This window comes from Hoplias malabaricus, chromosome 4, assembly GCF_029633855.1.
Source record: "Hoplias malabaricus isolate fHopMal1 chromosome 4, fHopMal1.hap1, whole genome shotgun sequence".
Taxonomy (NCBI): Eukaryota; Metazoa; Chordata; class Actinopteri; order Characiformes; family Erythrinidae; genus Hoplias; species Hoplias malabaricus.
In genome coordinates this window covers 2,522,919-2,537,636 of record NC_089803.1, presented here as the reverse complement: position 1 = coordinate 2,537,636, position 14,718 = coordinate 2,522,919, and the positions used below count along the sequence as shown (strand labels likewise).

Here is a 14,718-nt window from a genome sequence, read left to right as displayed (position 1 = left end):
TAAAAGATGCAGAGAAACTAGTGCATGCTTTTATAACTTCACGTCTAGACTACTGCAATGCGCTCCTGGCAGGGAGCTCGTGCAAAGCGTTACACAAGCTTCAGTTAGTTCAAAATGCAGCAGCCAGGGTGCTCACTAGAGCTAGAAAATTTGAACATATCACCCCAGTTCTCTCGTCCCTACACTGGCTACCTGTAAAATTTCGCATTGACTATAAAATACTCCTCTTAGCTTATAAATCTCTAAACAGTTTAGGCCCGCAGTATCTTACTGAACTTCTCATACCTTATCGCCCGTCACGTACACTTCGTTCACAGGATGCCCATCTACTCTTTGTTCCTCGCATTAAGAAAAACACAGCAGGAGGAAGAGCCTTTTCTCACAAAGCTCCTCAACTCTGGAATAGCCTTCCGGTTACTGTTCGGGGCTCAGACACACTCTCAATCTTTAAATCTAGATTAAAAACCTACCTTTTCAAACAAGCTTTTGGTTAATCACTCACCTTCAGGTTACTCCTTCTATATTGGTGTTCGGGCTGGTTTTCATATTATCACTGTTCTGTATTAATCCTGTCATATCACCATAGCTACAGCATTCTTAGTTAGCTTTGTAGTACCTGCCAACAACGCTGTCTGTCGCTGGGTTCTCTTGCCTGACCAGTGGAAGCTTTTTTCGCAGGACAAATTTCCCCGTTCTTTACCATCACCCTACTAACCTTTTGTATTTTTATTTGTTCCCTTTGTCTGGCTTTCTTTCTCCTGTCTCTCTCTCTCATGCTTTGAGATGTCCTGCTGCTCTCCAGGTTTTGCCCTGATCCAGCCCGTGTCCTGTACAAGATCCTGGCCTTGCTAAGACTCATACATCACTAATATCATCATCCTCACCATTTTCATTTCTACTTCTCCATCATCACTAATATACTACATTTATATTACTATAACCCCTTCACTTTTACTTCTGTTCTCTATTGTGTCTCCGGTGTCGACCCGAGGAGGATGGGTTCCCCGTATGAGTCTTGGTTCCTTCCAAGGTTTCTTCCTCGTGTGCTGAGGGAGTTTTTCCTTGCCACTGTTGCCCCTGGCTTGCTCATAGGAGGCTTGGACCCGGATCTCTGTAAAGCTGCTTTGTGACGACTTTTTGTTGTGAAAAGCGCTATATAAATAAAATTTGATTGATTGATTGATTGATTTTGGGCATTAAATAAACACACAGGCTGTAACCATGCACTGATCAGCAATATATTCATTCAGCAATGTCTTTATTAACATGATTTCACTTTCAGCCATTATTTTCTCTATTTACAGAATTAATACTAAATCAAATCTAATTTATTTATATAGCGCTTTTTACAACTGACGTTGTCACAAAGCAGCTTCACAGAATTCCGGTAAGACAAAGATTTGATATGAAATGTAAAAATTAGAGAATGTAAAAGATGTAAAAATCCCCCAGGTGAGCAAGCCAAGGGCAACAGTGGCAAGGAAAATCTCCCTCAGCTGAGGAAGAAACATTGAGAGGAACCAAGGCTCACAAGGGGTGACCTGTCCTCCTCTGGTCAATCTATTGGTAATGATAGTTAGGAGTCCGTGAGAACTTCAGTGTAGGGGCAGCTCCAAGGCACTTAATGGTTGCTGGAGTGTGGGCAGCTGATCTGAAGCGTGGAGGAGGATCTCGACAGTCATCCCTCAGTGTCCAGATGGACAGGTGGGCAGTAGTTTACTCAGAAAAAGGTAAAGGGATGGAAATAATTTTAAACTGTTTGGTGTTTGTAAAGCAGAAAATTTAAACATTTATAGAGTGTGGCTAATGACGTCTGACTATAACAGCTTATAACAACAAAAAGGGGATAACCAGAAGGACACACAGACACATGAGCATCCTGAAACACTGGCATTCCTCCACTCCACCATCAACAAACCTGAGTAATTGCGTGAAGCAGCATGACAACAGCACCAGCGTCTCAGTTTACTATATTTCCCTGTGCCCATGGACTCCCTGGATCTGCCACCTTTATCTATGGGGGATCATTAACTACCAAAAGATAAACTAACAAGTGAGTTTTTAGCCTAGATTTGAAAATTGTGACTGTGTCTGAGTCCCGAAAACTTTCTGGAAAATCATTCCAGAGTTGGGGGGCTTCATAAGAAAAAACTCTTCCACCAGTTGAGGCCTTCTGAATTCTGGGGACTATTATAAATCCAGTACTCTGTGATCTGAGTAAACGTGGAGGCTCATAATAGGAAATAGTATCTTGAAGGTATTCAGGAGCGAGCTAATGTAGAGCTTTATACGTTAATAACAGAATTTTGTAATCGATGCGGAATTTTACAGACAGCCAATGAAGTGATTTTAGAACTGGACTGATATGTTCAAATTCTCTAGTTTTAGTGAGGACCCTGGCTGCAGCATTTTGAACTAGTTGAAGTTTTTTAAAATTTCTGCTGGTGCGTCTTGACAGTTGTTTTACAATTGTCAGGCCTTGAAGTAATAAAGGAATGTACTAAGGCATAAGGCATTTCTAATCTTTGTGATGTTGCAAAGATGTAAAAAAGCTGTCCTAGTGATGTTGCCTATGTGTTGATCAAATGAAAAATCCGGGTCAATTATGAAACCAAGATTTTTTGCTGCTGAACCAGGTTTAACTGTAAAGTCAGCAAAATTAAATCTGATAATTTATTTCTTGCCACCTTTGGACCTAAAAGCAGGACCTCTGTTTTGTTGCTGTTTAGAAGGAGGAAGTTACACAACATCCAGCCTTTCACATCTTTTACACAGTCCACTATTTTCTTTAATCTGTGTTTTTCATCGGGCTTGGCTGAAATATACAATTGTGTGTCGTCTGCGTAACAGTGAAAGTTAATGTCATGGTTTCTTATAACTGTGCCTAGCGGTAACATGTATAATGTAAATAATAATGGTCCTAAAATAGAGCCTTGTGGAATTCCAAATCTTACTTTAGAATAATTTGAAGTTAAATTGTTTACTTTTACGAATTGATAACGTTCCGTTAATTAAAATTTGAACCATAGTAGGGCTGTCCCTGTAATTCAAACCATGTTTTCTAACATTTCTAAGAGAATATTGCGGTCTATTGTATCGAAAGCTGCGCTGAGGTCAAGAAGCACCAACAGGTATACGTGGCCTTAATCCTTTTTGTTTTCACTTAGGTATGTTAGAGCTGTTTGTGGGTCAGTTAGGAGGGGTGTTTATTTGTTATTTTTGTCGGCATAAGGCCATCCTGAAGTTCACTGGTGTTTGGGTCATTGTGAATATCACATATACAATATATATTCTATTCATTATACATTCTGTGTTTCCGTTTGTGTCCTGGGTCGCAGTCACACAGCTCCAGGGACCTGGAGGTTGTAGGTTCGGTTCCCGCTCCGGGTGACTGTCTGTGAGGAGTTGGTGTGTTCTCCCCGTGTCCGTGTGGGTTTCCTCCGGGTGCTCCGGTTTCCTCCCACGGTCCAAAAACACACGTTGGTAGGTGGATTGGTGACTCCAAAGTGTCTGTAGGTGTGATTGTGTGAGTGAATGTGTCTGTGTTGCCCTGTGAAGGACTGGCGCCCCCTCCAGGGTGTATTCCTGCCTTGCACCTGTTGTCTTTTAAAATTTGTTCTTTTGTTCCTGCTTTCGTCGCTGGAAGTTGTTTTTCTGCTGGCAAGTTGTTTCTTGAAAATAGGAGAGGAGACTCGAAAAGTAGAGACGAAAATGAAGTTTATTGGGTGCGCATGGGTCTCTTCCTAAACAAGTCTGAAACTCTCTCTGTACAATACCCTTTTAAGGATAACACAGTGATCCTCCCACCCTTAACCACACCTAATCAATTACCATAGCAATCAGGTTAACGGAAATGGAGAACCCCTGCTGTGTTAGGGCCAGTCTGTCTTCAGCTTGGCCCAAATGGTTGGAACAAAAGGCACCCCATGGTAATTACATTATACAAAGTCACCAAGGTGGTTGCATCCTGAATTATCTTAGAGTTCATGTGAGGAAGAGAGTGTAAGAAAAATTATTTTCAACACGCCCAATGATTCCAGGTAGGCTCTGGACCCACCGCGACCCTGAATTGGATAAGCGGTTACAGATAATGATAACGTTTGTGTCCTTTTTTTTCACCTTCACATCACTGTTACAGTTATTCCTTTCTCAAGCATTAGTTCCAACACACACCTAATTCTGTTACGGCTCAACCCTAGACTGGGTCGTAACAATGGAGTAACCACGTGACTGAAGACAACCTATTGGAATGATCCTCTGGACTGAGTGTCACGCCTTCGTCCTGTCATGTCTGTTGTCCCTGGCCATGTCCACTTAGCACATGGCTATGTTTTGTTTATGTCCTTGTCTCCGCCTCCTCGTCTGTGTCATCTGTTAACCAGTCCTCCTCGTTATCTGTCACAGGTGCGTCTCGTCAGTGTCTTGTATTTAAGTCCCCTTCCTGCACTTCCTGTTTGTTGGTCATTGTTCTATTGTTCCGTGTATCCAGTCAAGTCTGTCGTGTTCGTTAGTCTCTCCGTTGTTAGTTTTCACGTTGTCGCTGTATTTCCTTTGTCGTTTCGTTCTTTCGTCTGTCTGTCCCGTTAATCCTGTTCTACTCCCCGTGTCCCGTTTATCCTGCCTGGATCCCCGTTTCTTGTCTTTTGTTAATGTCTCTTTGTTTTGTTAGTATTTGTAAATAAAAGTATATCTGTGCTTTCGCGAATGCGTCCGCCCTCAGTCAGTCCGTCCCTCGATCCTGACAGAATGACCAACCGCCAGGACGCAGCTAGCACAGACAGTTACCTTCGGAGACTAGGAGAAGTCCAAGCGTCCATAATTCGTGCAATGGTAGCCTCTAGGACTTCAGAGGAGCCGAATTATGGACAGAAGGACTGCTACAGCGGGAGTTGCCGGCTCCAGCTCCTGCCTGGTGCTATTCCGATTCCTAAACCTGAGGAGTCGACTCGTGAATCGAGTAGTTGCGCCAGCGGGAGTCGAAGGAGCCGGCGGAAGAAGCGTGCTGGAGTTCCCCCCTCGACGGTGGATTACCCCCTTAGGTCCGGGGAAATTTTTGGGGGGGCGTTAAGGATAGGGGCTGTTAGCCTCCAACGTCGTGACGACGGAGTTGGGGCTAACAGAGGCGCACCTCTGAGGGATTTAATGGGTGCGCCTGTGAAACCCCCTAAACCCTTTACAGCTCCAGCGCGAGCCTGGCGAGCAGCACGAACTCCTGTCCTTGTAAAAGCGGCTCCAACGGCCTGTCTTCATTAACGCGGCGCCTCCAGCCGCCCCGTCCTCGAGAGCGCGGCGCGCGCCTCTCCTGTCTTCGTGAGCGCGACGCGTGCCTCTCCTGTCTCCGTGGACGACGGCGCAGATTCCTCTGCCTCCGTGGACGTTGTCGCACGTTCCCCAGTCTCCGTGGACGACGGCGCAGATTCCTCTGCCTCCGTGGACGTCGTCGCACGTTCTCCAGTCTCCGTGGACGACGGCGCAGATTCCTCTGCCTCCGTGGACGTCGTCGCACGTTCTCCCGTCTCCGTGGACGACGGCACAGATTCCTCTGCCTCCGTGGACGTCGTCGCACGTTCTCCTGTGTCCGTGATGGCGGCACCCGCCGCTCCTGTGTCCGTGATGGCGGCACCCGCTGCTCCTGTGTCCGTGATGGCGGCACCCGCCGCTCCTGTCCCCGTGACTGTGGCTACGGCCGCTCCTGTCCATGTCTGTAGGTCGGCCCGTAGAACTTCAGGGCCGATCCCCAGAACTGTGCCCAGGCTGGTTCCTCAGACTGCCCCACAGACAGTAGCCAGTCCTGGGCACCCCCCTGTTATATTGGTTCCTTTGTCTGTCCCTGTCTTGGTTCCTGTCTCTGTCCTTGTCCCAGTACCCGTGTCAGCTTTTGTCTCTGTCCCAGTCCCTGTCACTGTGTTCGTGTCTGTCCCCCTGAATGTCTTGGTCCCTGTTCCCCTACCAAGTCCAGTCCAGTCTCCTGTGAGTCCTGTCCAGTCCCCTATCAGCCCTGTCCAGTCTATGTTTCAACCCCCGTTTCAGTCCCCTGTTAGTCATGTCCAGTCTTCGTATCCGTCCAATGTCCAGTCACCCGTCTTGTCTCCGGTCCAGTCTCTGTTTCAACCCTCTGTCTTGTCTTCTGTCCAGTCCCCTGTTAGTCCTGTCCAGTCTCTGTTTCAACCCTCTGTCTTGTCTCCTGTCCAGTCCCCTGTCAGTCCTGTCCAGTCCCTGTTTCAACCCTCTGTCTTGTCTCACGTCCAGTTTCCCTTTCAGTCCCCTGTTACTCCTGTCCAGTCTCCGTATCCGTCTAGTGTCATGTCACCTGTCCTGTCTTCTGTCCAGTCACATACCCCTGTCCAGTCTAATGTTCCTATCCTGTCCAGTGTCTTGTCCCGTCTCGTCACCAGTCTCTGCTCCCGTCCATTCCCAGCACCCAGTCCTGTCATCAGTCCCGTCTCCATTCCAGTCCCCTGTTCTGTCACCTGTCCATGTCCAGTCTTCTGTCCCCAAACATGTCCAGTCTCCGTATCCGTCCCACTTTCAGTCCCCTGTCTTGTCTCCAGTCCAGTCTCTGGTCAATTCCCATGTGTCCACTCCTGTCCTGTCCAGTCCGTTCTCGTCTCTTGTTGCCCCCCTTTGTCAGTCTCCTGTCATGTCCCATGTCCCGTCTCATATATTCGGTCCTGTCGTGTCCCCAGCTCCTGTGTCTGTTCCCGTCCTGTCCTGAGTCCTGTCTCCCTTGGTTCCTTGTCTTGTCTTAGTCTGTCTTGTTTTCCGTGCCCTCTCCTGTGCCAGCTCCTGGGGGGTTTAGGAGTACGCGCCCGGGAGTTGCGCGTTCTTGGGGGGGGCATCTGTCACGCCTTCGTCCTGTCATGTCTGTTGTCCCCGGCCATGTGCTTTTAGCACATGGCTATGTTTTGTTTATGTCCTTGTCTCCGCCTCCTCGTCCGTGTCATCTGTTAACCAGTCCTCCTCGTTATCTGTCACAGGTGCGTCTCGTCAGTGTCTTGTATTTAAGTCCCCTTCCTGCACTTCCTGTTTGTTGGTCATTGTTCTATTGTTCCGTGTATCCAGTCAAGTCTGTCGTGTTCGTTAGTCTCTCCGTTGTTAGTTTTCACGTTGTCGCTGTATTTCCTTTGTCGTTTCGTTCTTTCGTCTGTCTGTCCCGTTAATCCTGTTCTACTCCCTGTGTCCCGTTTATCCTGCCTGGATCCCCGTTTCTTGTCTTTTGTTAATGTCTCTTTGTTTTGTTAGTATTTGTAAATAAAAGTATATCTGTGCTTTAGCGAATGCGTCCGCCCTCAGTCAGTCCGTCCCTCGATCCTGACACTGAGGACTGTTTCTATGAAAAGGCTATCTCTGCAGGCCGGAGGCAGCTCCAAGTGGGTGGTACAGCTCCAAGTGGGGCGTACAGCTCCAAGTGGGTGGTACAACTCCAAGTGAGCGCGGAAGAACATTTTAAGCACAACTCAAGCACGTCGCTGTCTTCGAGATACGTAGTTGTTGTAAAAGCTCTGGAGATGACCCAGAGGCTAAAGAACCCTTTTTATTTGTTTTTAAAAACAGGGCTGATGCTGTGATGCAGGGTCAATGCGATGTTTGTGGTTACACCATGCCCCTCACCCCAGAATTTTTAAGGCATGGAAACTGGACTGTAGGGCCCCTCACCTCAAATCTTAAGGCACAGATACTAGACTGCAGGGCACCTTGTACACCATAGTTCAGACAATGTGTATAGTTTGATACTTTTAGAAACCTAGGCTGTCTGGTTAACTGTGATGTCCTGCACAAAATAGGTATCCTAGTTAATTTCTATAACTAATGCAGTTCAAATTGCTCTGTTTGAGCATTGTTTGGAAGTTTAAGAGAATGTCAGTGAGTTCTTTGGGATATTGTGTTAGATTATTGTGTATTTTGTAGTACAGCTCTATGCCGGGTGACCATGTAATAACTGTTTTGTTTTCAGTATTAATATTGTACCTTGTAAACATTGAGTACATTATATGGAGTACATTTTCAGCATTATGTGATTTACAGATTTGTTTGTGTTTGGCTTAATATGTGAAATACTTGCAATAAATAAAGAGAATAACCATTTAACTGAGACCACATGAACTGAGAATGATAATGTTTGCTTACATATGGGCTACTACTCACTTCCTAACAAGAGACATGACAGTAAATATGGGTTCATCAGCACAGCCCAGTGCTGGGGTGCTATATATTCTTCGCCTGGCATTTCATCCAATTCTATTGTCAGTATTTCTGTACAGGGATCAGAGAGGCAGTGTGTGCACATTTGTGTTAGTAATGGGTGCAACTTAATGTAGAATACATTCATTACAAATTTGTCCTCAAATATTTGTACATATGGTGTATTTCTGAAATAAATTAAACTGAATAAATAAACTGTATTAAAATAAATTGATAGCCCTTCGGGCGGCACGGTGGTGCATCAGGTAGTGTTGCAGTCACACAGCTCCAGGTTGTGGGTTTGAGCCACACTCCATGTGACAGTCTGTAAGGAGTTGACTTAGATCAGCAGTTTCAGACAATGAATGAATGAATGAATGATAGTCCTTCTACAAATTCACATGCACAATCCAGGTAATAATAAAGGGAGGCTTTCTGACAGTATAAGCCAGTGTTATACAATTCTGATCCTATTCTACCTGTTCAAACAAACTTGATTCAACTAATTTTGTGAGTAGGGTGTTCCAGGACCTGGTTCTGATACCAAATCAAAGCATGTGATTATCTGAACAAAAAGAGTAATACATAATACTCTACAACAAGGACATACTTCTATAAAGAATCATTTAAAACCATGCAAAGGAACTAAATGAAGTACAGTGAACCTCTCTGAATGTCTGTTTATATTCTTAATTGAGCCAAATTTCCTGAAAGGTTGCACCACTATCTTGGAATTCATTAAACAATAACTACATTACAGTAAATTTCCATCTTATTAAGTTCATCTCACTTGTAGCTACATGCACTGACTCTATTGTCATATACACCCACTATGACTGAGTGCTCATGGGAGGTTTGCTGAATATTATGATTATTTGCAAATTATTAGCACCATTTCTCCCATGTCCATTAATGGAAAGGAGCTGCTTTAAATATTTATTTGAATAGTGGGCCATTTTCTATAGTGTTACTTAAGGGTTTACACATTTAAACTGATAATAATCCAATACTGTGCTGAGTACAAAACAAATAACACAGTCCTATAGTTCCATCCATCCATTATCTGTAACCGCTTATCCAGTTCAGGGTCGCGGGGGGTCCAGAGCCTACCTGGAATCATCGGGCGCAAGGCGGGAATACACCCTGGAGGGGATGCCAGTCCTTCACAGGGCACACAGACACACACACACACATTCACACACTTTCGAGTCGCCAATCCACCTGCAACGTGTGTTTTTGGACTGTGGGAGGAAACCCACACGGACACGGGGAGAACACACCAACTCCTCACAGACAGTCACCCGGAGCAGGAATCGAACCCACAACCTCCAGGCCCCTGGAGCTGTGTGACTGCGACACCTACCTGCTGCGCCACCATGCTGCCCACAGTCCTATAGTTCTGTAATCAAATTAAAATAATGATTTTAGACATGAGAGACCCAATGGATTTCATAAGGGGTTTGCAGTTCACCTCATAATCAGATCAACAACAATATATCATTAAAATATCAGAAGTGCTATGTATTTCGTTTTCACTGAAACGTAATATTTTAAACTATATACATAGCAGAGGGAACCTAGTTCTGTTGGAGAGAATCTATGCCCTTTTTTCAAATTAAAAAGGCTGCTTATCCTACATTCGCCTTCCCACAAAACATCAGGATCCCCCACTTGCTCGTTTCTACCCACTTGCTGCGTACGGCCCTCCCACTTGCCTCCGGCCTGCAGAGATATGTACTTGGTTTCTGTGAGGACTGTCCAATAGGAGAGCAGCTGTTATGATTTTCCAGCCAATCGTGTGAGAGGGGGCGGGTGTTGTGGAGCGGAAAGTGTGTGTGTGAGAGAGAAGCAGGAGGAGAGCTGTGTGTCTGAGAGAAATCAAGACCTGTTTTTACTGAAGGTAAATATGTGTTTAAGACATTTACACCCCGTTTATACCGTGTTTTACTGAAGGCAATATACCTATTCTGTTATGTTCATGCGACTGTTATCTGACTGTGTTCATGTACTGTCCCCTTAAAACCACACTACAAAGCTGTAGTAACGTGATTATGGCCCTATCTGCCATATAGAAGCAACCTAAATGCCAAATCAGACCAAGTGACTCGAGCAGCTAGTGTCTGGTTTTGGACGTGCTGTGTTTTGAGTATAATTAAGACGACACGGGGGCGCACGATGGTGCAGCAGGTAGTGTCGCAGTCACACAGCTCCAGGGGCCTGGAGGTTGTGGGTTCGATTCCCTCTCCGGGTGACTGTCTGTGAGGAGTTGGTGTGTTCTCCCCGTGTCCACGTGGGTTTCCTCCGGGTGCTCTGGTTTCCTCCCACAGTCCAAAAACACACATTGGTAGGTGGATTGGCGACTCGAAAGTGTCCGTAGCTGTGAGTGAATGTGTGTGTGTCTGTGTTGCCCTGTGAAGGACTGGCATCCCCTCCAGGGTGTATTCCCGCCTTGCGCCCGATGATTCCAGGTAGGCTCTGGACCCCCCGCGACCCTAAAATTGGATAAGGGCTTACATATAATGGATGGATGGATGGAAGACAACACGGAACAAAAAGAATTTAAATGCAAACATGCTCTCAGAAACATCAGAAAAGTAAAATCCCATACTTAATACTGGAGCATATTTACAGCATAAGCCTCATCACTGAACTGTGAGGGTCAAAAATACAAAAACAAAAGCGATCGTGGTAAAATGTACAATTGATCGTGTTATTGATTTGCAATTATATTGCACAGCCCTAGATGTTGCTCTATTCCTGCACCATGAGTTATCAACAATGACTTATTTTTTGCTGTTTCAGTAGCAGTACTTAAAGTGGAACTGACTATAAATCCAGGAGAATATTGGTCACCAATAGAGAGCCAGGGGAGAGAGAGTTCCAGGACAGAAGACCATCTCTTTTGATACATTCTCTGGCTCCTGTTGTTCAAGAAAGTTCCAGAGTTTTTCCACAGGTGCATCAAGAAACATTTCCAAGTGGAATATAACACAATGTTGAGATCAGGAGGGATTAAATGTGAGGATATGGAGATTAAATGTGAGGATATGGAGGACAGAAGCTCCAGTTCTCAGGAAACATCCTTGGATACTCCCCACACTCACACATCCAACAGGAAATCTCAGACAAGTGAAAACAAATGGAAAATATATGACTGTGCACAATGTGGGAAGAGTTTTACTAAACAGAGCCGTCTACAAAGACACCAGCGCATTCACACAGGAGAGAAACCGTATCACTGTTCAGAGTGTGGGAAGAGATTTGCCCAACAGGGTAATCTCAGAAAACACCAGCGCATTCACACAGGAGAGAAACCGTATCACTGTTCGGAGTGTGGGAAGAGTTTTACTGAACAGAGTAGTCTCCAAAAACACCAGCGTATTCACACAGGAGAGAAACCGTATCACTGTTCAGAGTGTGGGAGGAGTTTTACTCAACAGGGTAGTCTTCAGAAACACCAGCGCATTCACACAGGAGAGAAACCGTATCACTGTTCAGAGTGTGGGAGGAGTTTTACTCAACAGGGTAGTCTTCAGAAACACCAGCGCATTCACACAGGAGAGAAACCTTATTACTGTTCAGAGTGTGGGAAGAGTTTTACTGAACAGGGTCATCTCCAAAAACACCAGCGAATTCACACAGGAGAGAAACCTTATCACTGTTCAGAGTGTGGGAAGAGTTTTACTGAACAGGGTAGTCTCAAAACACACCAGCGAATTCACACAGGAGAGAAACCATATCACTGTTCAGAGTGTGGGAAGAGTTTTAATCAACAAGGTGGTCTCAAAACACACCAGCGCATTCACACAGGAGAGAAACCGTATTACTGTTCGGAGTGTGGGAAGAGTTTTAATCATCAGAGTTCTGTCCTGAAACATCACTGCATTTACGAAGAACAGAAGCAGTAGCACTGAGTGAGGAACTACCTTCAGAGATTTGAATTTAATTACTGTATTGGGTCACATTTAATGTAAAATTATCCTTAAAGCTGAATTGTGTAGTATTTGGGGATTTGGAGACGTGTGATTGAATTGTGTGATACCAGATGCCACTGACTGTTCATGGAATTGATTTTATTTTCAAGTTGTGGCTTCAGAATTAATTATTACAGATTATTTACCCCCTCTCCGTATTGAGCTTCCACTGTTTTCTAAAAGACCTTGAACTTTGTGTGACTTGTTACAGTGAAACAACCTCATCTTATTTTGTTTAACCACTTGAGACAGATATGCAGCAGACATTTTAGTAGTAATAAATTTATCAGTAAATCACAGAGAAAAAGGATGTTGAAAGTCGGTTCAGTTCCCTCTTTATTTCAGTGGAACAACTACACTAAACCACAGACACAGTCCGGGGTTTGAGAGCCCGGCACAATGCCCATCCAGTCTGACCCTGAGGATCCAGAGGAGATCATCCAGGAAACAGATGAGGAGGTGGTGCCAGTCTTTTTGGACAATGATTTTGAATCTGAATGTTTTAAATACAATTATTCATTTATAAGAACATATCAAATTTTGGGTGAATGAGTGTTTTTAAAGAAATAAAAATGTGAAGAGAGGTCAATTTTCTATCAGTTCTGTGTTTAATAAGCTATAGGTGAAAACCTATAAAAGCTTGGAGCAGGTGAAGGAAGCGAGGCGCTGTGTTAAACTCTGTTGGTGCCAAGATCGGCCAAATTGCCCATGTCTGTCCCTGACCTTAGTTTACTTTCAGTAAGTAGCTGAAACTGGGCTTTCTTTTTATGAATTTTGCAAAATACTGGGGACCACATACCCTCCCTGGAAGAAAAGAAGTAGGGGAATGCTGCCCTAGCCCTTCCCTTAGACACATAATCAACTACGGTTTATTAATAGCCCATGTTGTGTTTTTTAACACAAACTTGTTTTATTGAACTTTAATTATAAAAACTGTGAAACATTACATAATTTACACATGAACATTTCTCAGTTTCATATTTTTAGTTATTCCCTACCATCCATTGTCCACAGCTTATCTGGGTCTGGGTCACAGGTGAAACAGTCAGAGTAAAGAAACCTCGACCTCTTCCAGACTTCTAGCCAGCTCTTCCAGAGGGACACTGAGGCGTTCCCAGGCCAATTGAGACATATATTCTTAATTCTTTTAAGAAGTAGCCTAGTTCATTTTTGGAGGTCATCTGACGTAGCTGAAGCAGCAAGTGGTGGAATCACTTATACCAGTGTTATGTGTGCTACAGTTTGAGAAACACTGGTGTAAGTCATTCCACCCATGGGGAAGTCAGACAATTTGTAATTGCTGCATTTATATATATATATATATATATTGGAACATAAATTGTGAAGGGCTAGTGTACATTTCAAACAAGGAAATAACTGCAGGCCCTTTTCTGTTTCTGTGTTAGTGCTGATTTTTATTGACTAAAGTGTAGTAATCTGGTTTTTGAGAGTCACTGAGCAGTGAGCCTGGGTTTGCAGCTGCTGACTTTAGCTGGATTAACTCACTTCATCACATTAGACATTGATTCTGGTGATAAGTGTATTTTATGGCTGTAATAACACTGTCCAGTATGTATTTTGAGTGATATATGGGTTTTATCATGTAGTCAACTTCATTTTATTTGATTACACACATTCCTCCAGCTCAGAATTCTGGTAAACATTACACATACACTTTTATGTGATAGTTTTAAAACTTTTATTATCAATTTGCTTTATTAGTAGCAACTGTGAGAAAGGACCAGCTCAAGGTCTGAGACCTGAAGTCTGAGGCTATTTGGTAAAACGTGGCTGGAAGATAATGAAAGCATTGTTAATGATGTAACAAATAATGTTTATACAACAACCTAAAAAATCATGTGGTCTGGAAATAATAATGAAGGGGTGTGATATATTTGGGAGGACAGGGAGAAGCCAGGTGTTAGTCAAGAGATTGTCAAAAGCTATGAGGATGTGAAGAACAGAAACATACTGAATGAGAATAAAAAAGAGTGTGGGAAAGAGTAAAATGGCCTTGAGTATAGATAAGAACATTTTCTAAGAAGCACACAAACTTTCTTTTAAACCTAATTGTGTCTAGTAAACAATGACTGAAGAGTTAACCAGCAGCAGAAGTCCTTATAGGTACATGGGGAATAAGGTACCCTTTTGTAATGGAATCCAGCTCAGCCTATGGAGTGTGTGAAGAAGGTGGTGTAATATCCTTATCACCACTGAATACTGATTAAAAATGAGAGCTTCACAAATGTGTATGTATTCCTAGACCTACCCAAGTTAATGTGTCTATACCTTACTCTGTTTAATTAATGCTTTTGGTATCACTTTTTAGACTTACCAGGGTTGATGTGATTATACTTTAACCTGTTTAAATAAAGTATGAAACGTGTTCTCTTTTAAATCTGAAACCAGTGTCTGTGATTTTTTTTAGTTATTGATTTTCTATAGTAATTGTGATTTTTAATAAGGCATATTCAAAGCTAACTCAGGCTTTAAAGTAGAAAGCCTTTTTGGCCTGACATTTTGGTGGCCCGTACCACAGGGAGCTGAGATGGATCCATACCGC

General features: G+C 43.9%; 1 protein-coding gene across 1 annotated transcript; it reads left to right on the top strand.

Moving 5' to 3' along the window:
- The first annotated feature begins 4,704 nt into the window (after nt 1-4,704).
- Nucleotides 4,705-14,502, top strand: LOC136694076 (zinc finger protein 501-like). Its single transcript, XM_066667434.1, has 3 exons — nt 4,705-5,007; nt 7,275-7,427; nt 11,115-14,502. Exons 1-3 carry the CDS (start codon nt 4,705-4,707, stop codon nt 12,087-12,089), a joined length of 1,431 nt encoding a protein of 476 aa, XP_066523531.1. The 3' UTR covers nt 12,090-14,502.
- The last annotated feature ends 216 nt before the right edge of the window (nt 14,503-14,718 follow it).

Excerpts from the sequence above, each read along its gene's own strand:
- LOC136694076 (XM_066667434.1), top strand. The coding sequence starts at position 4,705 with ATGCGTCCGCCCTCAGTCAGTCCGTCCCTCGATCCTGACAGAATGACC. Across the intron at positions 5,008-7,274 it reads GGCGGAAGAAGCGTGCTGGA|CGAATGCGTCCGCCCTCAGT; the intron begins GTTCCCCCCTCG and ends TCTGTGCTTTAG. Across the intron at positions 7,428-11,114 it reads AGTGGGTGGTACAACTCCAA|AAAGTTCCAGAGTTTTTCCA; the intron begins GTGAGCGCGGAA and ends CTGTTGTTCAAG.